This window comes from Gekko japonicus, unplaced genomic scaffold (genome assembly GCF_001447785.1).
Source record: "Gekko japonicus isolate JY-2015 unplaced genomic scaffold, Gekko_japonicus_V1.1 scaffold631, whole genome shotgun sequence".
NCBI classification, from domain to species: Eukaryota; Metazoa; Chordata; class Lepidosauria; order Squamata; family Gekkonidae; genus Gekko; species Gekko japonicus.
Window position 1 is genome coordinate 243,817 of NW_015168670.1, and position 27,413 is coordinate 271,229.

The 27,413-nt window shown below is 45.5% G+C and overlaps 1 protein-coding gene across 1 annotated transcript; it reads right to left on the reverse strand.

Annotated features, from left to right (window-relative positions):
- Nucleotides 1-11,749: 11,749 nt before the first annotated feature.
- Nucleotides 11,750-21,303, reverse strand: VPS18 (VPS18 CORVET/HOPS core subunit). Its single transcript, XM_015415331.1, has 5 exons — nucleotides 21,094-21,303; nucleotides 20,307-20,448; nucleotides 17,734-17,825; nucleotides 15,222-17,092; nucleotides 11,750-13,193 (listed from the first exon to the last, which is right to left on the reverse strand). The coding sequence occupies exons 1-5, from the start codon at nucleotides 21,182-21,184 to the stop codon at nucleotides 12,465-12,467; spliced, it is 2,925 nt and encodes a 974-aa protein (XP_015270817.1). The 5' UTR covers nucleotides 21,185-21,303; the 3' UTR covers nucleotides 11,750-12,464.
- Nucleotides 21,304-27,413: the final 6,110 nt, after the last annotated feature.

The window sequence follows — 27,413 nt, forward strand, 5'->3', positions numbered from 1 at the left end:
TCCCCGGCTTCCCACACCAAGCCCGAGCACTCAATGCCCGCAAGCAACAGTGGGAGTGCCCTGTAGGAGTAAGCCTCCCGAATGAACAGCGCCACTCCCCCCCCCGCCCCTCAGTCTGGGATTGGTGAAGGACCGCAAACCCGGGTGGAACCAATTGGGAGAGAGCTACTGTCTCCCCGTCTCGCACACAGGTTTCAGTCACATCACAAAGAGCTGAGGAGTATGGGATGTTTTGCAGGGAAGAGATTGAAGTAGGATTACCATATTTTGAAAAGACAAAAAAGAGGACATATTTCCCAACTGACTACTTCAAACAAGTGATCACTATGACAAATCTCATTTTAAATACCCCTACTATTTAAGCTGTGATAATTGCTACTAACTAGGAATATTTCTAACCTTCCAACCCAAAAGAGCATATTTTCATCAGTTTTTTTAAAAGAGCCCAAAGGAGGATGGACACAAAAAAAGAGAGGACATCTGGTAACCCTGGTGTAATTTTTCTCTTGGGAAAAGGAGCCCGTTACTTTGGCGGGCTTCTACCTGATCCCTGATTGGCCCTGGGCCATCAGGGGGCCTGCTTGAATAATGTAAATCTATTTGCTGCGTGCACTTTTCTTCAGTTCTAATACAAAATGGTTAAGATATCTGCATACTCTCAATGTCTCAATAAACTTTACTTCTTTGAATGAACGCTGTTGGGAACTTATTGCTGCAGGAGTCTGACAAAGTGTTAGAACTCCCCATAGTTCCCGGACTTGTACCCTACCATGGTTGACAACGATACCGGGGAAGTACCAGTAGACCACCGTAGTGACGAGTGGAGAGGGGAGATCCCTTGGGAGATCCTGGCAGTCATGGGCGAATCTCCCATCGTGGCCAGAGGAGAGCTGGGTGCTTACTCCCAACCCGAGACTGATCACCTACAGCCGGCGATATGGCAGTACCTATGCCAAGGATGTCACTTGAGCAGGGGTGACCAATGAAGTGCAACTGGAACATGTATGGTGCAAGCTCCAGGGCCAGACAAAGGAGCTGAGGTGCGAGATGCACGAAATGATGCTGGACTTCCCTTGACTCATCGCAACCGCGGTGCAGCACGAAATGTGGGGATACTGGACAGATGGAGGGGCCCAGGGATGTGACCAAGTGCAGGTGCCTGCACAAGACCAGGCAGGTCAGGTCCCTACAGAACCTCCTGCGATGCTGGGAAGGGTTCCAGGAGAGCAACCACCTGCTGTTCCCCCAAGACCACTGGTGCCCACCGCACCCGTGCCAGATCATCACCAAGAGCTGCTGGACGCCACCTTTGATGGCAAACTGGACAAGCTGGCCTTCTTTTTGCTGCAAGTGTGCAAATTCTTACATGACTGGGGACCAACATTCCCGACAGATGAGCACCGTGTGGATTATATTGGGGCACGGCTGAGAGACCGGGCTGCTGGTTTGTCAAGCTCCACAATATCAGAGGTCCTGAGCTGCGGGATGTGACGGCCTTCATGTGGGCACTGTGTTGTCAGTACAAGGACCCCATGGAGCTGGAGAAGGCCAGAACAAAGTTAAGGGCCCTGAAGCAAGGGAACAAGACAGTGCAGGAGTTCTCTGACGAGTTCAAGATGTATGCCACCAAGGTGCATGGGTGGCCAAAGGAGGTACTGATAGAGCAATACTAGTCAGGCCTCAATCATCAACTGCCTCAACATGATCAAGATGTATATGCCGAAATTGACCCCAAAGACGCTGGGGAGTGAGGTGAGAAGCCAGCGACCCAAACTAAAAGACACCATGAGAGAATGGTGGATGAAGCAAGGGGTGTGCCTATGCTGCAGGGAGCCGGGCCCCTACGCCGCCTTCTGCCCAGCTACTCTGCCTCCCACAGGGGGAAAAGCACCTGAGAGATGTGGTTCCGAGACACCAGCAAAGTCTGGCGGAGTGCGGCCCAAGCAGCCAAGGGCCCTCCAGCTGAACACAGTCCCAGACAGGGCTTCCTCCAGTAGTGATGATGCGGTCCAGCTGGCGGGAAAAGGATGGGACCTGCTGTAAGGGGATGTGACCAAGTGGGGAAAAGGATGGGACCTGCTGTAAGGGGCACCACCCAGCAGGTCCAAAAGCAGTTGGCGTCGTGTTCGGTGAGCAGTACCCCCCTTTGTTTTTCGTGACTGTGTCAGTAATTAACCCCGAAATGGGCACCCAAGTGAGGGTGAGGGCCTTAATAGACTCCGGGTGTGCTAGAGACTTAATAAGCCCGGCCATTGTGACGGGGTTGGGGGTTGCTGTACAAGCTCTACCAGAGCCACTTGTCTTTACCCAAATGGATGGCTCCCCTATGAAGGAGGCGTGTAAATACCAGACTGTGCCAGTGACTGTGGGAACGGGGCCTCACTGGGAACAATGGCCCTTTATTATTAACTAGGAGTAATGCTCGTTGTGGGAAGAAATACAACGAGATCTAGAAGGAAGCTCCAGATGACTGTCCCGACTGTGGCTGGTGGTGCGTGTTGGGGCGGCAGAAGGAAGCGAAAAATGGAGGGAGGCAAGCCATGTTTCTTTCCTTCTGCTTAGCTATAAGGCAGGGCTGTCTCAAGTCATTTTGCTGCCCCAAGGGGGTAGAATGGGAAGGCAGCCTCATGGTTACAGGAATGGTTCTCTCCACCTTTGACATATTTTTGAGGGGGAGGGGGGTGTTATGCAGTGGCAGCTAAGGTAGAAAAGCATATCCTCCAGTGCCATGTTTTCTGGGTTCAAAGGGTCTGGAAAGTGGTACCATAGCCGATTACATGGTTGACAACTCTGGGTTGGAACATACCTGTAGATTTGAGGGGTAGAGCCAGGGGAGGGGAGGGTTTGGGGTGGGGAGGAATCTCAGCAGGGTATAATGCCATAGAGTCCACTGCCCAAAGCCGCAATTGTCTCCAGGAGAACTGATCTGGGTCATCTGGACATCAGTTTTAATAGCTGAAGCCCTGACTGCTACGTCACATTGGCTGTCATACAGGGGCCATCTCAGCAGGATATAAGGACACAGAGTCCACCATTTTCTCCAGGGGAACTGATCTCTGCCATCTGGAAAGCAGTTGTAATTCTGAGTGATCTTTAGCCCTCACCTGGAGATTAGCAACAATGGTTTCCCTCAACAGGCACTAAGGGGAAATGTATTTTACCTCAGAACACATTTTATCTCAGAACAGCAACAGCAAACTGTTTAGAATGTTAGAGGGAAAGACCAATGAGGCCGCATATGCAAACGACCTCTGTGTTCCGAGGCAAAGGTGAATCAGGCCACATATGCAAATGACCTCTGTGTTCTGACTGGCTGTGGGGGGGAGAGGAACAGCAAACTGTTTAGAATGTTGGAGGCAGGACTCAGGCAAAGCAGCCAGTGGATAGGGAGACCCTCTGAATGACAGATCAGAGAGCAATCTGATTTTAAAGCATGTTGGAATGTTCAGGGGAGTCCATGACCCAAATAGAATTATATATATCGGAGGATCCCATGGCCAGGTTTTCAATGATGCTGGGAAGCCCCTGGTTGTGGGACCACGACCCCTACATACAGTGGAGTGTGGGTGCCCTTCATTTCCTGGATTCCAAATGCGAGGGACATGAATGGAAAAAGGAGTGGGGGAATCTGTCTGCTGCCCTCCCCGAACAGGCGTGCCTGGCCCAGGAGGAGCTTGATCTAATCCCAGAAGAGTATCAGGATTTAACCCGGGTGTCCGAGGAAAATGAGGCCAATGAACTTCCCCACCACCACACCGCTGATTGTGCTATAGAGATCTTAACGGGGCATAAAATGCCAAAAGGGAAACTGTATGCTATGAGCCCAGCCGAGAAAGAGGAGCGGAGGAAGTTCATTGATAAAAACCTGGCTCAGGGTTTCATCCGGCCAGCCTCTTCACCATATGTGGCTCCCGTTCTCTTCCGGAAAAAGAAGGATGGGGGACTGAGACTGTGTACAGATTACAGGCGCTCAAATGCAGTATCCACCATGAATGCATACCCCCTCCTATTAATCAAAGACCTCATGGCTGAGGCCTCAAGGGGCAAAGTGTTCACCAAACTGGATTTAAACATAAGAACATAAGAGATGCCAATGTTGGATCAGGCCAAAGGCCCATCCAGTCCAACACTCTGTATCCCACAGTGGCCAGAAATACCAGTGCCATCAGGAGGTCCACCAGTGGGGCCAGGACATTAGAAGCCCTCCCACTGTTGACCCCCCCCTATTAATCAAATTATAGACGGAGCTCTTCCACCAGGCTTTTATGTAGGGGCCGCCGCTTCCATCACCACCAATGAGGGAAAGACCATCAAGTTGGAGTGCCCTTGATAGCCCGGCGCTATCTATATGACAGCAAGATCAGCCATTTAGCTTGGACTACTATTACCAGGATGATTTATCATGCAGACCATCTTGGAATCTAAAGCACCTTATTATTACTATTAGTATGTTGGTTGTGATTTGTGATTTTATTGGATTTTATAAATTTTATGTATGTGCTTATGCCTTTGTAAGCCGCCCTGAGCCCGCTTGCGGGGTAGGGCGGGGTAGAAATACCTGAATAAATAAATAAATAAATAAATAAATAAATCATGGCTGAGGCCTCAAGGGGCAAAGTGTTCACCAAACTGGATTTGAGAGATGCTTATTTCCGTATGCGCACGAAACGGCATTCAACACACCATTGAGACAGTTTGAATACTTGGCCATGCCGTTTGGATTGGCGGGAGCCCCAGGGGTCTTTATGAACTTGATTAATGAAGTGTTGCACAAGCATCTGTTCCAAGGGGTCCTAGTTTATCTTGATGATACCCTAATTTATTCACCTGATAAGGCTTCTCACGTGACTTTGGTGCAGGAGGTATTAGAGACCCTATATGAACACCGGTTGTTCACCAAACTTTCAAACCGTGAGTTCCACAAAAGTGAGGTGGATTTTCTGGGCTACCGCATATCTGGAGAGGGTTTGGTGATAGACCTACACCAGGTTGCAGATGCGTTGGGCTGGGAGGCTCCTCACACCCGGAGACAACTCCCATCCTTCTTAGGATTTGCAGATTTTTACTGCCCCTTCATCCCCAATTTTGCTTAAGTGAGTCTACCCCTCACAGACTTGCTAAAGACTAAGGGGAAGGGGCAGGACAGCGCTGAGTCAGGGGCTAAGTTGAATTGGGCCCCGGAATGCTAACAAGCGTTTGATAAATTGTTTACCTCTGAGCCCATTTTACATCACCCCAATAAAAATAAAATGTTTGTGCTTCAAGTCAATGCCTCTGACATCGCCATGGGGGGCAATCTTGCAGAAGGGAGATGATGGTAAACTCCATCCCCTGGCGTATGTGTCAAAGAAATTTAATTATACTGAATGCAATTGGGTGGTTTGGGATAAAGAGGCGGCTGCAATCAAGCTTGGTGGCATTGGTTAGAGGGGGCCAGGGAGCCTTTTGAGGTATGGACAGATCATAAAAACTTGGAAGCATTGCACACACCCCGAAAGCTCAACACCAAGCAACTCCAGTGGGCGGAGTTTTTCTCCAAGTTTCATTTCACCCTCCAGCACCTCCCTGGAAAGTTGAACTTCATCACTGACGCCTTGTCACGCCTCCCCCAGCATGCCAGTCAAAGGGAGGAGGTGGTAGACTCTATGCTCACGCCCTCCCAGCTAGGTGGAGCAGTGGTGATGCAGAGTTGCGCTGCAGCTGAGAAGCGGGGGGGAGGAGGGTGCCATGGGTTGCTAACTTTAAAGAAGCACTTACAGAGGCAGACAGGGCAGAAATTGCTAAAGTCTCTTCCCTCCGGCAAAATCCAGATTGGGGGGGGGCAGACTCTGTACCACATGCTCTGCGGGATGAGGTGTTGTATTTTGGGCATGAATCCAAACTGGCTGGATATTATGGATATTTAAAGATGCCACACCTCCTTCAATGCCAGTTTTGGTGGCCACATATGCATGCTGATATTTCACAATACGTGGGCTCATGCCAGACTTGTTTGATGGGGGAAAGATGGCCTGGAAAGCCCCTGGGTACTTTGTGACCTTTGGAAACCCCTAGTCGCTCCTGGGAAGTCATTTCCATAGACTTTATTACTGATCTGCCACCCAGTAAACGGAATACTGTGATCTGGGTTGTGGTGGATTTTCTAAGCTGGCTCATTTCATCCCATGTAAACAACTGCCAAATGCCAACCACCAAAACCCTGGCTAAATTGTTCATGCACCATGTTGTGAGATTGCATTCAGTGCCTAGCAAAATAATATGCGACAGAGGAGCCCAGTTCGCTGCCAAATTTTGGAAGGAACTCGTACAGGTTTTGGATATTATGAGAGGGCAGAACAGTGCCCATCACCCAGAGACTGATGGATAAACTGAACGTATCAATCAGATAGTTGAGCAATTCTTGCACTGCTTTACCAACTACCAGCAGGATAATTGGACTGAATTGTTACCTTATGCGGAATACGGTTACAATAATTCAGTGCATAGCTCCACTGGACTGTCCCCTTTCAAAGCTATGCATGGATATGAGGGCGCCCCTTTGCCCACTATAGACACACCGGATCCCAGCCCTGGTGATCTCCAGACTTGGTGGCTAGGCTTAAAGGACCAATGGGCTGTCATCCAAAAGACTCTTGACAAAGCCAAAGTAGATTACAAAGCCCATGCCGATAAAGGGCGGGCCCGAGTGGGATTCGCAACCTGGGGACTCTGTGTATTTGTCTACTAAACACTTGAAAGGGTTCCAAGCCCAAACAGAAGTTGGGTTAGAAATATGTTGGTCCTTTTACAGTAATATGCAAAATGGGGGAGGTTGCTGTTGAACTTAAACTGCCTAAATCTCATAAAGATGTGCATCCTGTAGTTCATTTCAGTCTGCTGAAACGGGACCCAGGTCTGAACAAGTGGAGACCTCGACCTCCAGCCCCTCCACCTCTGATGATGAATGGTGAACCACACCAAGAGATGGAAGAAATTCTGGACTCGAAACTTAAGCATGGCCACCTTTACTATCTAATAAAGCGGAAATACTTTGACCCTTCTCATAATGAATGGGGGCGTGCTTTTCACAAAATGTATCCAACTAAACGTGGTGGGTGAAGTCTTGGGGGGGGGCAGAATGTCAGCTAGGCCTTTCTTGAGCCCTGGTTGCCATGGGAGTGGGGGTGACTATGGAATGTTTGGTTTCATTTCTGCTGTGTCTTCTGTGTTTCTATTATCTCTGTATGACCTTCAGTGTCTGGTGTAATCTTTCTCTTGAGAAAAGTAGCTGTTACTCTGGCGGGCTTCTACCTGATCCTTGGTTGGCCCTGGACCATCAGGGGGCCTACTTGAATAATGTATATCTGTTTGCTGCGTGGCCTTTTCTTCAGTTCTAACATGAAATGGTTAAGATATCTGCATACGCTCAATGTCTCAATAAACTTTACTTCTTTGAATGAAAGCTGTTGGGAACCGATTGCTGCAGGAGTCTGACAGTATGCATGGGTACATATTGATCTGTGATCTGTTTAAAGCCTAAAAATGACCAGAGACATTGCTTGTCAAACTAATAGGGATTTTGTTTCCTGTGCTCAGCATTTCTGACTACAGTAGAGGAAAGGAACACATAGAAACATGACTTTACAAAAGCAGTAGCAAATACAGAGAGCAAGATACAATTGTTACTCCAGATTTATTCATTCAGAATAAAATACGGTGAATGTACGTATCCAAGCATCTATGACCTACTAACTTCAAGTAAACCCTGGTCAGAAAAAAACAAACAGAACCTGTCAATGATGTGTAGAAAAAGATACCTAAATGAGAACTGAGGCAAGCTAGGGAGGGGTAAAACTACCTTCCTACTGAGCTCAAATTTTCCTCAAAATCAAGGGCACCTGCAGGCCGGGATTCACAACTCTCATTACCTCAGCACATAAAGCCCTCAATTCACCTCTATATTACTGAAAAAAATACATCCACAAGGAAACCAGCAGGCCTCCCCTATCAGTCACACCCCTTTCAGAATAATTTCCTTCTTTTCTGCTTCCCAAGTTCAATTTCAGAGTTTCACCCTCTACCCCCACCTGCTCTTCCCATATTAAACATTAATGCCAGAGTGGAACTCGATAGGGGTGGTGTTCTCTACCAAGGCAGCGGAGCGAAGGAGGAAAGGGAAGGATTGACACTGGGGGTGGGGAAGAGGTGGAAATGGTCGGCTGGTTAGCCTGCTTCTGATGGAGTAACAGAGAGGGAGCGGGGAAGAACATCTGGCAGGCAGAAGCAGGGCTGAGAGTGGGGTCAAAAGCAGGCCCCTGCCTTGTGCTGTGGCAGGTCATTCCGAATGTGCATGGAGCTCCTATGACGTGGGTTTGAGGAGGGTGTTACATTACACACTTTCACTTAAAGCCTGCTGAGGAGATAGGCTTGCCAGGTATTCACAGTACACTCAGGTAGCTCGTTTTTAGATTTAGCACAAGCTGCATCAGCAGATACAAAGTTTAATACCATCAAGGCTTTGGGCAGGATCAAAAGGCCAAACAGCCTTGGCTTACAACTTTTCTGAAAGGCAAGTGATGATGACCTGAAGACCCTGCACAAAACTAGGTTGGCACTTTTATTGTGGAATCACAGGATCCAAGGAGGGTTCACAATCCCAAGCTGCACTGGATACTGATGCAACAGGATAAACACTAACAAAACACCCAGCTAAATGTTAATTAACCTCAGTGCAAAATTAGCAGATGTTTAAAAAAACACCACAGAGAACAGTTTGCTTTCATGCATCATTTCCTTCCATTATGGCCTATCCCAGCAGCCAACTTATCACTCGAAAAATCGTCACGCATGTCAATGCCTTTCGTCTGTATTACGTTTATGTTCCACCAGAGCTGCAGCAGAAGCTTAAAGCAAGCTGTGATGCTCTCTTGGCCAAGTCTCCATTTGTGAGTTTCAGAGATCCGATTTTGTGATACTACCGGGGGGGGGGTACACTGACCAATAATGTGTGAATGCACTTATGAAACCAGTAATTTGCATAGACCAGAAAACCCTGGAACAGAATGCTTTTATAATCTGAATCCCAAAAGAACTGTACCATTTTAGAACAAACTCTGACATCTAGTGGTTCAACTCAGTATTTTTACATTTTAACAAAAAAGAGTAAACTGAGGGAGGCATTCCGAACAAATGTGTAAGAAGACAAATGTGTATTTATGAGTAATTGAACAGGAAATAGTACCCCCCATACAACAGTTACATTGGTTTGGAATTACCCGGAACTTTTTAATATATACACATTTCTGGTTTTGCTTAGTAATGCTTAACAAGAACGCACCATCCCTCCCCCACCTCAAACCCGTTTAAATTGTGTAACTGCAAAGTTTCCTTCTGCTTTGGGGAGTAGGAGTCATAACTGACTTTCTCCCTCCTGATACAAACACAGAAAAAAAACCCTACAGCTCAGCGCCTATCAGTGGTCAGAATAGAACACTGCTAGTACAGGGCAGAGCCGAAACAAGGCAGTCCTGCTCAGTCACTGGAATACAGGCTGCCTTTACAGCACAGCAAAGACGCAAAGCAAACGGTCGGTCTTGGCTGGTCAGCAAAGGATGTCGCTGAGTTCTACCTTGACTGTTAATACCCAGAATTAAACTTTGTTAGTGTTAAAGGTGCCGCTGGACTCAGACGTTGTTCTGTTGCTTCAGACCAACACAGCTACCCACCTGAAGCTGTTATCTTTTTAGATACTGGTGGATCCAGACAGCTTTTTCACTCAGTCTCACCCAGTCCTCTTCCTTACTACAGCTTCCATTTTATATGGCATTTATCCATGCAGATTCCATGAACCTCGACACAGCTTTTTTGGAGATGGTCATGGGAGGTAGAAGGTGGTAGAAAGTGCTGCCAAGTTGCAGCTCACTTATAGTCACCCCACAGGGTTTTTCAGGGCGAGAGATGGCAAGAGGTGGTTTGCCACTGCCTGCCTCTGTGTAGCAACTCTGGACTTCCTTGGTGGTCTCCCATCCAAGCACTAACCAGACCCAACCCTCTTTAGTTTCCAAAATCTGACGAGATGGGGCCAGCTTGGGACACTGGCAGGGATAAATGGTGATACTTAGGGCAGAGATAACCAAAGAAGCCCAGGATTGCGACACAGAGGCAAACAACGGCAAACCCCCTCTGAACATCTCTTGCCTTGGAAACTCTGAGGGGTCACCCTAAATTAACTGTGACTTGACGGCATTTTACATGCGCACAATTCATCCGTGAAAGAGACAGAAGGATAGAGGTCTAAGGGAAATGCAGGAGAAGGCACAGTTGGAGGCAGGAGGAGGAGGAGCTAAGCCAGCATGGTGTGGTGGTTATGTCTGACTAGGATCTGAGGGACCCAAGTTCACATCCCCGCTCTGCCACAGAAGCTTGCTGGGTTACCGGGTCAGACTCTTTCAGCTTAAAACTACCTCACAGGTTGTTGTTGATAAAATGAAGGGACAGAATATTCTCCCCACAGGGGAGAAGTGGCATATCAATATATCTACTTCTCAACATGGCCCCATCTGTGGATACTTAAATCTGAAGACGGGGGCCACAGACAGACAAGACATATCTTTCTACAGACCCAAGAAAAGTCCCAGGCTTGCAGAAAAATCTGGGGAGGAAATAAGAGTTAAAACCCTCTAAAACTATGGAGGCAGCACCTGTAGCAGCTTTAAGTAACAAATTCCCTCAGTGGCTTTTGCTAAACAACCAACTGAGTAGAGCCAGGTTTCAATCCTTCCTTTCTATCAGTAAAAGGCAGACGGAGGGACAAGCCCCTTTCCAGGGCCGTTTGGGCTTGTCCCTCCCAGATCCCTCCCTTTTCCTATGCTATTGGGCCTTTAAGGGAGGACTTATTGGGGCCAGGACTGGCAGCAGCCACTGGCAACTTGATACCACACAATCTGCTTGACTCACCCAGGAATAGCTGCTTGCTACTGTTGAATAGCACCCACCCACAAAAGCCAGTGTGGTATAGCGATTAGACCAGAATCTGGGAGACGCAGGTTCGAATCCTCACACCGCTGTGGAAGTTCACTGGATGACCTGGGCCAGTCACACATTCTCAGCCTAACCCAAAGCTGCTTTGGGTTCCCATTGTGAAGAAAGATGGGGTATCAATGAAGAAAATAAATATTTGTCAAAGATGGGAGGAAGATAAAAAGTAGGCTGCTTGATGCATGGGAAGGAGAAAAGGAAGGAGGAGGAAAAAAGGTGAGAATACAGGAGTTGCCAGGAGGTGGAAATAGTGTGGGGAGGGTGTTATGTGGAAAAGCAAGGACTTCCCCACAAATACTTGCAGCTTCCTAGATGGCCAGCACTGTGCAATCAGCCATAGTTTCCCTGGACAGAGGCTGCCAAGGAGGGAAAGGAGGGAAAGCTGAATACGGTAGGACAGATAAAGTTAGGTTGGCTGGTGAGTGGGAAGGAGAGTAAGAATTAGGAAAGGGCTACAGGGGTTTCAGGGAAGAGGAGGAGGAAATAGTGAGGAGAGGACTAGTTCTAACCCAAATGGGGGATTATGGTTAACAGCACTCCAGTTTCCAATTCTGTTTTAAGGATCGCTACACCAAAGAAATGTGCAGATAACAACACAGCAGGAATTCTATTGTTAGACTATTAGTGGCCCAGTGCTTTTCAACCAGGAAAATGCAAACATCCAAGTGAGGGATGATACTAAACACAACAAAATTAGTTGAGAGGACGGCCAAAACAAATACTTATAGTGCCATAATTTATTCTATTTACTCTGAACAAAATGAAGAAATCCTATGGGAAATTCAGTAATACGCAGCTGCTCAAAATAACTCTCCCAGAAACTTGGAATAAAGGACAATACAATCCCAAAAGACCAGCATAAAAATGTAGCATTTACATGGAATTGCTCTGCTGGAGAACAACATTTCATGCCACATTAATGCAAAAAGATGTGCCTTCAGGAACAGGATCTGGTGCACAATTTCCCCATGTAATGTCTCAGAAACAGAAAATGGACTCCATCTCATTACAAAAGGATAACAAAAGAAGTTTCACATTTGAAATCAATAACGGGTTACGCAACTAGGCCTCCCCACCATTGCCAAATTATTTACAGAAATATGGGAAATGGTTCACAAGCCAGTTTCCATTTCTCTCTCAGTTAAGTAAAATCCCATTCAACATTTGCATTGGGGAGCTCTCTAAACAAATCCCACATACAAAGCAAGTAAAGTGTCTTTCAGAGCTGCAGTATATTTGCTGGAAACCAACGTAATTTAGGAACCAGGACCATCACTGACTCCCCGCTCTGCAGAGCAAACGTAATGCTTTACAGATATTGAGAAATCATGTAATACTTTTTCAAACCTCTAGAGAAGTCAATTGCTCTGAGATGCCTGGAGTTCAGCCACCAATAGCCATGCTTTACAGGCAGAGCTTCATGCTCAAAAGCAGGGGACACATTCACCCTACAGCCAACTCTGCATCTCCGATTCATATCTCTGTGGATCAATGAAAGGCTTATCAATTGATCGGATCATTAGCTCTCCACAGTACACGCATTCAGCTGCCACAATGTCATCAATGTCAGCTTTCATCTGCTCCCGACTGGGCTGGCCCTTTTCTTGGCCAGACACATCCGTGTCCTTAGGGCGATGGTGGGACTTAGAAGGTTGGCCTGTGGCTGAAAGCTTCTTCTGAAGATCCTCCAGTTTAGCCTGCTTATAGGCAGGCAAATTTGGATAAACCTCCTGGAGAAGACAATCATAGTGGAACATGTGGCCACAGAGAAAAAGATAAAAGGGGCGGTTTAAAAGTGGAAAGTCACAAGCTGCACATTTTTCCTGAGACTCCACAGACCCATATTTATTTCTCATCTCCTGAATGTCTTCCCGAATCCTCTTGGCACTCTGCGTTGCCTCCTCCATCTCTGTCTTCAGCTCTTCTATGTGCTTGTTGTAGGCTTCGAGAGAGTTGCAAATGGCTTCCTTGAAGTGGTCAATAGTGACAAAGTCTGGGAAGAACGGCAGGACATCTTCTATCTTCAACAGGTTGCAGCTGGAAAGGCAGGCCATGGCCTTCTTGACGTCCTTCTCCTCCTGGACCACGTGCCGAGCAATTTTCAGCCACAGCTTCTTCCGCAGCTCCTCATCTTCTTCCGGGAGATCCGCACAGGACTTTGCCATATCTACGTCCACCTAAAAAAACAGACGGTTACTGGTTTCTCCTATTTATGCTGCAAAATACACAGCTGGAGAAGCACTGCTACGAGCTATCAGATACGACAGCATCAGAATATTGATACAAGACCAGAAGCCGTTCATTAAACCCAATACTGGGTGTCACTTGGGAGTATTTATGGATCATTTTGAAAAGTCAACAATCAAGAAACGAGTCAAGATACAGCTATTCAACCAGGGTTGCATTTCTACATAGCTTTCACATACCCCTTCCTTTTATACTTGTTATGTTTTCTTTTTTTCCCTCCTGTACCCTAGGAAAGGCCAGCGTCATATACTCCTTGCAGGACATTGGGAAAGGTAAGCTTCGTAAAAGCTACAGGATCCTTTCATTCATTCAACAGCAACTCTTAGCCTGCAGACATTTGCCCTTCGAGGCCCAATAATCACCCCCCTGTTCTTTACCAGATAAGAGCAGAAATGACATGCCTGGCACAGGAACAGCAGCTGCACAGTGGGGTTGACTTGATCAGAGGCATTATCCAACTTGAGACAAAACAAGCTAGAAGCAATTGTATTCTAAAAAAACAATCATACTTCATCATCCTTATGTTCACTGCCAGAACTTTGGTACCAACAGATTTTTTTTAAAAAAACATATCCCTCTTTTCTCCTTACAAGGGATTCATTCTTCCCTCCTCCATTTTATCCTTACAGTCTGCACCCTTGTGAAGTAGGTTCAGCTGCGAGAGTGTGACAGGCCCCAGGACACCCAGCAAGCTTCCCTGGCAGAACAGGGATCGAAGCCCAGTTCCTAGTCTGACACCCTAACTACTCCACCCTGGTCAGTTCCCAGCCCCTGCACTCTTCCATTAGTCCCATGTCACTCATGTCACACAAGGCAAACACCAGTGAAGCTCTTTCCACTTCACCATACAAGGGTCTAACAGCTCAATATACTGGCAGTCGATGGCAGACAGACAAAAGGAACTGACCTTCACATGGTGCCTAATGATCTCGTGGAATTCACTTCCACAATGGCTGCCAATTCAAACAGCTTCCAAAACTATTAGACAAATCCACGGAAGAGGGAGTCCACTGATGGCAATTAGTCAAGACCAGTAAACCAAACCTCCACGAACAAAGGTGGTTTACTTCTGGATGCTGCGATGGCCAGTAGAGACGAACCACTGCCTTCAAGCTGTGCTTGTGAAGTTCTCACAGGCCACTTGCAGTCGATGTTCAAATGAATACTAGACTGACTAAATGGACTGCGACATGATTCAGTAAGGAAATTCTTACATTAACATTCCTTTGCTTTCCAGACTAGTAGTAAGGCAACATACTTTCCCAGATTATCCTCTGCATTCCATAAACGTCATCACCTCTTCAGTCCCTCCTTAAGAAAGCTTTTAAGCAGGAGCAGATGAGCCCTTTAGCATAATGGAAAAGTTCCTGGTGGGCCACTGCCCTGGAGAGCTGCTGGCAGTAAGGAGCAAGCGGAATCCTGCTGAGGCTGGCAGAGTCTTGCACCCAGTCAGTGGCAATGAGGGGCATAAGCTCACCCACTGCCTCCCCTTTTCTGCCACTGGCCAGGTGAAGGAGACGAGGAGATTGGATTTATATGCCACCCTTCACTTGGAGACTCAGAGTGGTTTACAATCTCCTTTCCCTTCCTCTCCCCACAACAGACACCCTGTGAGGTAGGTGGGACTGAGAGAGCTCTTTCGAGGACTGCTCTTGAGAGAACAGCTCTGAGAAAACTTGCGACTGACCCAAGGTCACTCCAGCAACTGCATGTGGAGGAGTGGGGAATCAAACCTGGTTCCCTCAGATTAGAGTCCGTGCTCCTAACCACTACACCAAGCTGGTTCTCATGCAAGCTGAGAAGCATTGGAAGAGCCGGCACCCACTGTTGCTGCTGCTGCTCAGGCTGGCTCATTCCTGGGCCAATTTAATGCCCCCGCCCACCTCTGCTCATAGCCCCTGAACTTTCAAGATTGCAACTTCATGACGCTCACAGTTCTCATAACAGCACACACCTACCTGCAAGGCTAGATCCACAGCCTCCTCATACATCTCCATAACTTTGTACACATGGACACAAGCTTGGTGGTGGCCATGTTCTGCACACAGCCGGAGCGCATACTTCAGGTCACAGTGGATCTTGTCTGAGTTGGATCCTGCATTTTCCAGATAGACCAACAGGGATTTCGGGTCACAGACAGCATAGAGTGACAGCAGGTAGTTATGAATGGCTTGATGAGTTTCCTTCAGCTCGTACACACAGAACTCCAGGTAGCGAATGGCTTCACTGATCTGCACAGTGCTGCCGCATTGACTGTAGTTGACAAGGGCCGGGATGAGGTTCCTCGCATCCAACTGCTTGCCCATTTCAATCCAGGCCTCAACCACCATCTTGGGGATGTGCTGGATCAAGATAGGAGAGAACTTGTAAAAAAGGGCCTCGTCCTTGATTTTGGACAAGACTTTTAGCGCTGCACTGTAGTTGTCATGCTGGCAGTGATGGGCGATCACCCGCTCGTAGTCATGCATGAGGACAGCAAAGTGCACCATGTTTTCTGTGTCCCCGTGGCTGGCTAGCAGCTCATGAATGGTTGCCCGGTTGTTGAACAGGCAGTCTTTATTTCTGGGGCTACCCAAAAAGCTGCGGAAATTGTCCCGAGCCTTCACGTGGAGGCCTTGTTTCGATGGATCCCCTTCCAGCATTCCCAGGCGATTCAAATAGAGTTCTGTTAGCCAGATGGTCAGCAGAGTGGTCTGAGTCTTTTCAGAAGGCTTCAAGCCAGCCAGCTTCTTAAGGAGGAACTCCATCAACGCTTCCTCCTGTTTGGCTTCGATAAATTTAAGGGCAATCTCCTCAAAATAATTTTGGGTCAAAGCGTAACACTTAGCACTGTCAAGGTACCTCTTGTTCTGGAAGCAGTGTTCTGCCTCCTTTGCCAGGACAATATCCAGACATTCGGGACGGTCCTTGCAATACTCTTTGGCCAAATCGAACTTGTTGATGTTCATGTACATCTTCCACACATCTCGGGACTCTCGCTGCACATTGTACCGAAACACCACCTTTTCTGTGTGAATCCAGATTTGTCCATACGAGGGATCTTTGATCATTCGTGTTAATGAGCCAAACTTGTCCAGGAACACATCCTGGAAGACAACTTGCCCGTTCAGAGTGCAGACAGCCTTCACCTGGTCAGGAAACAGCAGCAGGAAATGGAACTGCGTGAGCACTATGGAGATGGGCTTGTTGACGGAAATGTCTACATCACAAGGATATTCCCAGACTTGCTCATCACTCAGAATAGAGTCGGGACGTCCATAGTCCAGTGATCCATACAGGACACCATTTCCCATCATCCAAGCAAATGCATTTGGAGAAGAGCGAAGCTTTGGCGTGTAGAATGCTATCTCACTGTAGCCAAAGCTGGCTGGAAACTCACGGAACCCAGGCAGATGATTCAAAGGCATGCTGAATATAGGTCCAAAGCCTTGTTGATCAGCCCCTTCTGGAACCTTACCGACAAACTGGAACAGTCTCTTACGAGTGGTGGCAATGATAAAACATTTCCCATCAACTCCTCGTTCTATCTCTAGACAGCACACTGGGGCTGGCCCCGCCTCCTCCTCCAAGTTATAAATGAAGCGGAAGTACTGGTCAGGGGTAGTGCCAAAGAGGCCGCCCTCGCTGATAGAAATCTCAGCCTCATATATGTGGCCTTGGGATGTCCCCACCAAAATTGGGCCTGTGTTGGTCTCCGAGCCCGAGAACTTGTTCCAGCCCACACTCTCAACCAAATGACCTTTCCAGCGAGACAGGGGTCGCACCTTCTGAGCGTTTCGGTTCAGATAGAGGCATTCACTGGTGTTCAGGGCAATGACAAGGTGAGAACCTGAAAGGGAAAAGGGATACAGTGACAGAAGTGGGAAATAATCAACAGAGGGCCACAAGGATCCCTTGCTAGGTGTAGCCTCTGAAATTGACAGGTGTTTTAGGTTTGCTCTGAAATTAAGATCTGACATACATACTGAAATATTTAAATCCACCCAGAGGATGACATTTGTCATATCATCTTGCGTACCACCATGTATTTGTTACCCCTAATTTTAGGCAGGAACAAAGCTGTTGCAAGGAAATGTGATTATTGCCAAGGAATCTCCAGTTTGCCTCATGTGTAAGTTTTACAATCTTTTTGTGTTTTTATTCAAAATATGATGCTCAAGGACAATGCATATCAATATCTAATACTATTTGGAGTTTGGATATATTTTGTCCTAGTCTCATATGTTAGATGCCATGTTAAATTAAGATAGCATAATAATGGCTTTAAAGTTCATCTGCAAATGTTACTCTACTGAAGTCTATAAACAACAGTGAAGAGTGTATTTTCGTAGCCTACAGCGATACCATTCTTGCTAATAAATCTGGTATTCTGGAAAAAAGTAGCAAAAATGCACGTCGCACACACAGAGAGACAAACCTGAGCACAATAACTCTGAGATATTTACTGAATATCCTCTACTCTCACCTCACCTGTGTGGTCCAGAAACAGCTTGTAAACTTTGGCGTCATCTTTTCGTCCAAGCTCCACTTGGTTAGGCTCATCTGCTTTGGCCAGGTCAAGCCTAATAAAAGGGGGAAGAATACAGATGACTTCACAGTAAGAGACACCAAGTGGATCTGTAGAAACTTTGCCACTTGAAAGCAGAGGATTCATTCATTTATTTACTTCATTTATGTCCTCACTTTCTTCCCAATGAGGCCCCAAAGCAGCTCACAACATTCTCACTATCTCTATTTTATCTTCACAACAAACCAATCAGGTAGGTTAGGCAGAGTTGGGGAGGGGACATGGTTCAAGTGGTAGAGCATCTGTTTTGCATACAGAAGGTCCCAGGTTCAATCCCTTGTATCTCCAGTTAAACAATCTGGCAGTAGGTGATGTGCAAGACCTCTGTGCCTGAGATCCTGGAGAGCTGCTGCCTGTCTGAGTAGACAGTACTGACTTTGACGGACCAAAGGTCTGACTCAGTATTAAGGCAGCTTCAAGTGTTCATGTGATTGATACAAGGGCACCTGCGCCTCCCAGATTCTAGCCCAAAAGTCTAACCCAAACACCACGCTGGCTTTTAAAATTTGTTATTGTGTATTCACTATGTCTTCATATGCCTCAAATACAGCAGTCATAGGCATTTGCAAATCCTGAAACTGAGAACAGCAAACTTGTAATGTGCAGTAACACACAAACGCGCACACACACGGAAAATTCAGCAACAGAACTGAGCTTTTGAAAATTTTATCTTGAACACAGGTTTGCATTCTACAGAAAAGCCACCCAAGTCAAATTCAGCAGTCAGTTTTGCAAGTATGCAGACATTAAAATAGTCTTGGATCACAGTGGGAACCCACAGATTGGTTGTGCCCTTTGGCAATCACATTGCTGTGTCCACTTGGGTTGCCATGACTGACCATGCCATCTCCATTGATTGGGAAAGAACACTTGGACAGCATTTGCTTGTCCCTATAAGCATAAGCGCCTTGGCAGGCAGCTTGCAAAGTATGGTGCTTTGATACCGTGGCTTTAAAGTCACTTTGGAGTAGAGCACTGTTTTTGTAAGCAATTCTGGTCTTGCTTTACCCATACCATCAAGGTCACATTTAAAGAACAGTTTAATATCCATACTGCAATTCCAACTCACCATGGAAAGCTTTGAAAACAACCTGTCTTCAGGTATTTTGGCACATCAATTTTTGTTTTGCTATTCCACTCTTAACAGGCATAGGATTAGAAGTATTTGAGAGAAATGAAGACATAATTTTGCTGTAAAAATCAGATGCACAGGGGCCTAATCTAGGGTCATATGCCTGCTCCAATGAACTAAATAATGGTTCCCCACGGCCATTCTAACTTCCAAAACTGGCACACGTGAAGGCTTAGACACCCCCTCCCCACATACACAGTGATCCTAATCAGAAGTGAATCCTCACTAGCCTGATTTTTTTTAATGGAAAAAACATATACAAACATACCAGAAGCTCTGCTTACAAAACTTCCAGCATCTCATATCGTTTGGCCTGTACTGACCAGACCTAAATATGTTTTCTTGGGTGATTTAAGACCTTGACCTATTTGACCAATCAAGCAATCTCTTAAGGTTTCCCTCAAAACACATACATTATACAGGAACTCAGTTCAGAATGAAATGCATTATTCATGATGATAATGGGAATCTCTCTGAGCTATTGATTTAAGTTCCCTACCAAACTACTCCAGGACTCCAACAACCAACTATCCAGCATCTCAGTTCTGCACTGTGACATCATGTTGTTTATGTGCTGGATCCAAACTCATTGCTGGGAAGAGGCAATACATTTTCTGAACAAGGAATTGACTGGATAGCAATAGCCTGAGGCGTGCACGTATGTGTCAGTGCTGCTTCCATCACACAGCCCTCTGTATGGACCACTGGCTTAATGGCATTTAGTATCCTCATAGGAGGGGGCTTGATGAAATGCCACTCCAGTGGTAACAGCCATTCTCGCCCAACCTGGAAACATCGGCTCCCAAAACCAATCTGGGAGCAGAGCAGATAATGAAGAAGGGGCCAGGGGCAACACTGTTCTTTGGGCACTATGATAAATGAGTTATTACAATAAGAGGGAGAGGTCAGCAATTGAAAAGCCATGAAATCCACACTAGAAACACATCATGGGCTGTGTCTGCCATGTGACATTGGTGCAATATGTATTGGATTGCCACGGCTCACTTCTGTAAGGTTTTTAATCTGAAGTGACAATTCTTAGGGTGTTCTAGACAAAGTCATCAATGATATTTGATTTCAAAGAAATGTTTGCTGTAATGCTGGACTGTGGGAGACGGAGGGAAGCTGTCAGCACACTCAAAGGTCACTTCCATCTCCACAAATTTAGAACAGGACACAAAAGATGAGACTCAACACTTCATCAAAGCATCACTGACCGCAACACATTTTCTGAGATGACCAGATATCCGCCCATCTTGAACACACCTCATTATGAATTTACATTACTAATTTGGAAGAGAAATAACAGGAATGGGATGATAATAAATGATTGGTACAAGTTACCTAAAAATGATGTCTTTCCCAAGACTCATACACAGCTGGTTAGAGGAGACCACCAGGCTGTTAATCTTCTCAGGAGGGGTGAAGTCAATCCTCTGTTTGTTAAAAATATGTGTCTCTTTTTCCAGCCGAGCATTCACATAACCTTAAAGAAGAAAACTGCAAGTTAAAGAAAAATTTAATAGCAATGGCATATAAAAAAATGTTTGGGGGGGGGGGGGAGACACTGGAGCCAGAAAGCAGAAGTTCCGTGCAAAACTAGGGTAAAGTGGCATGGAAAGGCTAATGCATTTATATCCTGCACATTAGCTCTCAAAATCATCTCACTAGCAGCAACTGGATTAGGCAACTATAATCACTTATCAAATTATTAGCAGCTCAAGGATTCATTTCAGAAATAGAGTGTGTTTTGGCAGGGAGTAGGTTTTCTCTCATAACACTTTAAATTCCAGATGGACTGGCAAATCTATTCTGTACCTGAATGAAGTCTGATTGGAATGAAAAAGAAAATGTGCCCAGAACGGCGGGGGTGGGGACCAAAATAAACACCCCCTAGATATTAAAACCTGGATTTTCCCCTATAAACACATCCGCTTCTGACGCCCCTGGCTCCGCAAGTCCCTGGCGACCGTTCCGCAAGTAACACAGAAAGCAAAGAACGAGACGTCATGCCCGAGGCCGCTCACAGGCCCCTCGGGATCTGGGCTGCAACAAGGGAGGGCCGGGTCAGTAAATGCAGCGGGCTGGGCAGTCCCCGCAGCGGTCCCTCTCCTCTCCTCTCCTCTCCTACCGGTGTGTGGGATGCCCAGGCTGCTGCGGATCTGCTGCGAAGAGGCCATGTTGGAGATGGAGTCTTGGTAGTCGTCCCGCATGGAAGCCATGGCCTCTCGTGGTGTCCGGCCGCACTTCTGCAGCGGCACTCGGCGAGTCCCTCCTGGTCCCCGGGCTCCTACGCCGGCACTCAGCTGACCCAGGGAAGGCCCGATCCCCGTAAACCGGGGCGAACTGTTCGGCGCTGCTTCCTGTTTCCGGTGGAATCCTCGACCATAGAGCTCCGCGGCTTGTTAGGAAGCTGCCTGGCGACGACCAGCCTTGTTCGAAAGGGTTTCCCGGGGCGCATCTTTAGGAAGGAGGTCCCAAAATTGTTTTATTAATAATAATAATAATACAATCACATCTGCTGTGGTTGCCATTACACAAACTACTCTGTGTCGGGGGGGGGGGCATGTGGGGAAGAGGAAGCGCTGCAATTTCCATCGTTCCTCAACAGCGGAGTTCTGGGCAGAGTCACGCCTTTCTAAACCCATTGACTATAACAGTGTCAAGGGGTGTGTATCTGTGTCTAGGATTACATTGTAACCCGTAACTCGGAGTTTCCCATCCTGGCGTTGATGTAAGAGAGCAGAAAATGTTTGGAGGGGGTCAGAAAAAACCTGGCTGGAAATGCACGTGCCGATTCTCTGTAAGGGTGCTGGAGTAGCAAAGTGCTAAATTAGAAGTTCAAATCAGAATAGCAACTTGTTCAGGAAATTCCTGTTTATAAAAGCAACAGGGTCAGTGTTAATTTTTGTAGTTTTCATTGCTTTGTACTGTCGCACTGTTTCTCTAATTTTGTAATCCAGTTTGATTTCATTGTTTCTTATAAGCAGTATACTGTTTTAGTGCTCTGGATAGATTATAAAATATGCATAATTTTTAAACATATTTACTTGTGATTTTAAAGAAAGAAGAATTGGCTTAGTGCTTGTTAGGTTTAAATGGTGTTTAGGAAAAAACTATACAAAGTTGCTATTAATAAAATTCGGGAGAGGTGAAAGAGGAATGGTTAGATGTCTAGGGCTGCAGTGATTCTTGATCACAGTGTCAGCTAGAAAGTTGACGATGGTGCTAAGAACAAAGTTTGAGTCCAGTGGCACCTTTAAGACCAACAAAGTTTTATTCAAGGTATGAGCTTTCGTGTGCAAACACATTTCTTCAGATACAGTGAAACACTATTTGTGCTAAGGAACCACTGAATTTGTTCTGGTCCTGTGCAGGGTTAAAAAGTTGCAAAAACCCCACACTAGAGTCACACGTTGATGGAAGTATGACAGTAGGAAATGCTTCATGTTCCCATGAAAGCATATGTCACATTCATCAAAAACATGATACTTAGCAGAATTTTCGGAAGAGGTTTAAAAGTGCTGGAAACAACTAGGATTCAGGTTGCTTTATGCATGTGGATAAATTTGATGACTATCAAATAAAAGAACATTTATTAGGCATTTGCTATCAATCTGTCTGTCAATGTTATAAGCTTTTCCAATAGAACAAATTCCAGATTTGCCCTGTTTGTAACAAAAATAAAAGCACTGCTACAACCTTAATTACTAACATGTTCATTGAGGCTTTCTATGCAAGAACCTAAATCATACCTGAAATATCCACAAAACCCCCATCTGATAAAGTATACTTTTACCACCAAAAATAAAAAAATCTAAACATTTACTTGGAAGTAAATTCCACCATGCTCAATAGGCTTACTTCTGCTCGTAGTACCCATGAGTGCAGACTATAGGAGCCATCCTTTCTACTTCTGCTCACTAGGTGGCAACATATCCCAACAAATATTAATACAGGCAGCTACAAAGTAACTAGCAGAGGCATTCAAATTCTGTTCATTAAAGTTTGTGTGTGGTATGCATTAGACATGGTGCCAAGATAAAAAGAGCCACTAGAATACACTGCGGCTGTATTTACTATTGGCATCCGAATCCATTGTAACTGTTTTCTTCATTTCTTCATTTTGCTTCAGACCAACAACACACTTAGCAGTAAATCATTAGCTATCAAAACCAGCAAAACGTTTGTGTTTGTGTGTTTTGTCATTCATATCTTAAGTAAACTGATAAAAATTGAAGTTTTGATTTAACAGCTTAGTATATAGACAGGAAGGAAGACTGCCACGGCAATACTAAACAAAGTTAAAGGTTCCCTTGCTCGAAAGCCAGTCGAATCCGACTCTAGGGTTGCGGTGCTCATCTCCGTTTCAAAGCCGAAGAGCCAGCGTTGTCCGAAGACATTTCCGTGGCCATGTGGCCGGCATGACTAAACACCAAGGCGCACGGAAGGCTGTTACCTTCCCACCGAAGTGGTACCTATTTCTCTACTTGCAATTTCTTGCTTTCGAACTGCTAGGTTGGCAGGAGCTGGAACTAGAGATGAGAGCTCACTCCATCATGCGGCACCCGGGTCTCGAACTGCTGAACTACTGACCTTCCACAGGCTGCAGTTCAGCGTCTTAACCACTTGAGCCCCCGCAGCTCCTAAACAAAGTTACAGCCTTCTAAACCCATTGACTTCAACAGACCTAGACCAGTGCTACTCTGCTTAAGACTACTGTAATTCTCTAGTTTAGGGAGTCATGGAAGTCCATCAAGCAGATTGGCTGACATCTGACATCTGCTTTGCAATGGTTATGAAAATCAAGATTATCCAGGGTTCATTGTATTGCAGACTCACAGCCCACAAAACTATGCAAAGCTAGATCTGCGTAATCTTATTCCAATCACTGTACTTAAGTACATCTCAGGCTGCACAGGATCAAGCTAGAAAACTGTCATCAGGGCCATTGACAGGGTGGGCCAGTGGAGGTGGTGCCCCACCAGGAAACAGTGACTCATCCTGCCTGACTTTTAAAAAATGACAAGAACAAAGACATATATTGATACATGGAATGACAGCTTATTTTAAATATTTTGAGAACATAGACTTTTTTTAAAAAATGGAGGCAACTAATGCTCCCCAAAACTGATAGAGCTGCAGGCTTTACCCATCTGGCCTACTCACCCTGGACCAGGATGGATTTTTCACAACCAACTGTATAATGAGTAATCTGCCGTGGGGAAAGTGCTTGATAAGGGCAAGGGATAATTTTTTTAAAAAAGAGAATTGTTCATTGTAAGTGCAGCAAAAGTATCTGAACACAAAATTAACTGATTTAAGTTATACTAATTATTAGTAGACATTAAGACATTGCAGCAATAAAACTATAAAGCAACTCCAAGTACCAAATTATTTAGGAGGTCTCTTTCTGAATACCAGGTCTGCATTCTAATAACATATATTAAGAAAATGGGAAAATGCAAACCATTTTTCTGACCTATAATAAATGGTGTTCTCTTTCTTGAGCATTGCTCACAAAGAGATACATGATGGTTGAATGAATGAATGAATTTATTATTACAGCGCATAGCCAGCAATACAAAACCATATCTGCAAATATTTATCATATAAATAAATTACAATGTCAAAAGTATCCAGTTAGTGAATCTATTAATATAAAACAAGGTTAAATAGAAATAAAATTGTACAAGTATTTTAAACTCTAAAGCCAAAAATACGGTATAATAATGGACAGAATTTAGTCTTAAAAAAGATAAAATAACAAGAATAAAAAGATCGATTAGGTTAAAAACAAACAGTCCTAACCCAAGTGGCTGCCTGGACACTGATGAGCTTTTACAACCAAAAGACAAAATTTCGCTATCTGATGTAGCGCTATATGGTCAGAATTTGAAAGCGATTTCTCTATCTTATCCTGATCTGAGGAGCCAACCAAGAGAGGGCCAATAAGTTTTGTGCGAGCTTCGTTATATAATGGGCATCTCAGGAACACATGTTCCTGGGATTTGATCTCCCCAGATGCACACATACATAGCCTCTCATTTCAGGGAGTTTTCTTGAATTTGCCCTCAAGAACTGCAGAAGGTAAGGCAGAGCATCTAGCCAGAGTATAGACCCTCCTAAGTTTATTTGACTCCAAAACAGATAAGTATGGGGTTTGAGCAACAATATATTTACTACTGTATGGCGCTAAAAAGGCCGGGGTCGCCTGTACGTCCAGTTGGCATTCGATGTCTTTAATCCTCTGCCTGACCACTAGCTTAGCTTGATCACCACCCCTTTCCAAAAGCTCTTGGGGGGAAAACCCTAATAGCGTAATTTTCCGAATAGTATGGGTCAGCCATTCAGATTGGTAATCGTCAATCAGGATTAAAGGCACAAGGGCACATGGATTTAGATTTATCTTTAACCAGAAAAAAATAGAGTGCAAGGTGATCTTGGCTTCAACTTTCATCATGCCAGTCTCTAGCCGTACCATTGTATTGGTGACACACCTTGGAACTTGGAGCACTGATCTCAAAAATTTCGATTGAACCAACTCTAATGGGACATAACAAGAAGATGACGCTCCAAGTAGCGTCCCATAGAGCATCTGGGCTAATGTTTTAGCCTTAAAGAGTTTCAGCGCTGCTGGCACGAAATAACCCCCTGTAGAACGAAAAAACTTGAGTATACCTTGGGGATACATGATGGTTGTTTTTCCAACTTTTAAAACAAAACAATTAAATGTTAATTTGTGACAAACTTTATACTTCCTAATGACCATGGACCTTTGAAATGGCAAACTACCTTGTACTATCCAACAGGCTGGCAAATGTCTCTTTTAACGTAGTTCAAGAGCACTATGGAGAGTCCCTTTTGTTACAATGAGAATTTGGTGACATACAATTTTACAGGGTTTCATATATGCACACAATGAATCATTACACAGCCTTGGAGTTTTCTCATCATCTTTTTGGGGATCATCTTCTAAGCAGTGGTGTTGATTTGCTTGTACTTAAGTGAGGGAGTTGGCTTTCTCCCCACACTGGACTGTGATGAACAGTCTGGGTGATGCATGATGAATCAGCCAGCTGGCTCTTTGACTAATTAGGTAGTATATTAAGAGGGTGCATGACAAGTGAGGTGTGTGTCTCATCTCCAGTAACCTCACTCTTGGTTTAACCTGGTGCCATTTGTGTGGTCCTCCTCCTCCATGCTGCTTCTCCCATAAGGATACACATGGACAGACATCATTTGAGCATTAAGTCCACTGTGAAAGCACACTTACCACATTTTGTACAGGATCAACCTCAGGGAGAAGGTGCTTCCTTCTTTTTGAAGCAGAAATCAGTTATGCACAGCACAGTGACTGGCAGCATCCCAAATGAAATCTTGATATCACTGCTTCCCCTCCCCAGAGTTGAGTACCATTGTTTTTTAAAAGAATAGCAAGTCAAGAAACAAACAGTCATTTGACTGAATGTGCACTCAGTGCTTTAAAAATATAAAAGGTGGATAGCCCACGATAGAAAAAGTGAAGATATGGATGCATATCAGTGTTTGGTTTTCTGAAATGTGTGGCTTCCATTTGCACTGCAAAGACAGAGGGAACCCATGACCACTCCCATTCTCAAGTATTCTGTATGTACCCTAAGTTGCACATACAGAGGCCCTCATTTTTTCCACATCTTATATAAGCATATCTCTGTTCACCTGAGGTTCAATTTATTTATGTACACAGTAATTGCAAAATTGTTACAAAGATAGGGTTGCCAACTTCAATTTGGAAAATTCCTGAAGATTTGGGATTGTTACCCGAGGAGGGAGTTTGGAGAGGGGCGGGAGCTTAGTAGGGATGTGATGCCACAGAGTCCACTCTCTGAAGTTGCTGTTTCCTGCAGAGGAACTGATCTCTGTAGTTTGGAGTTGTAAATCCAGGAGACCCCCCCACCCTGAGGTTGGTAAATTCATTTTGGGAAAACAAAGCTCAGTAATACTCAGTAATATGGACAAAATGAGTGGAAGAAGCCACATGAATGGGAGCTAGGGTTGTGTGGGTGGTGGGGGAATTGTGGAGTCCACAGTGCCAACTGTGGCATTACACCATTTCTGATAATAACATAGAAGTGACATAGGGTAGCTCTAAGAATCACCAGGAAATTTGTGGTTTTACCATAGAGTTTCCAGTGATTCCTAGAACAACCCTATGCACTTCCATTTTTCCCCTGGAAGTGATGCAGCTCTCCGCACAATGCTGCCTTTTTTCTTCTTCTTCTGCTACCTCTCAGAGAGGTAGCAGGCAGCAGAAGCTGGGAGTGGGGGAACCCTCCAAGGAGCCTGACAACCCTAATAGGAGCAGGACCAAAGTCAGTAAGAAATACGACAGTGTGAGGTCATGGGCTCAATGCAAAATAACAAGGGGTCAGGACCACCTAAACTTGGTAGTTACTCTGCACTGTACCT

Bases quoted from the DNA above. Each gene is read 5' to 3' on its own strand.
- VPS18 (XM_015415331.1), bottom strand. From the start codon at position 21,184: ATGGCTTCCATGCGGGACGACTACCAAGACTCCATCTCCAACATGGCC. The intron at 20,449-21,093 runs GTAGGAGAGGAG...TTCTTCTTTAAG, and splicing joins CCTGGGCATCCCACACACCG to GTTATGTGAATGCTCGGCTG. The intron at 17,093-17,733 runs GTGAGGTGAGAG...TTTCCCTTTCAG, and splicing joins GCTGTTTCTGGACCACACAG to GTTCTCACCTTGTCATTGCC.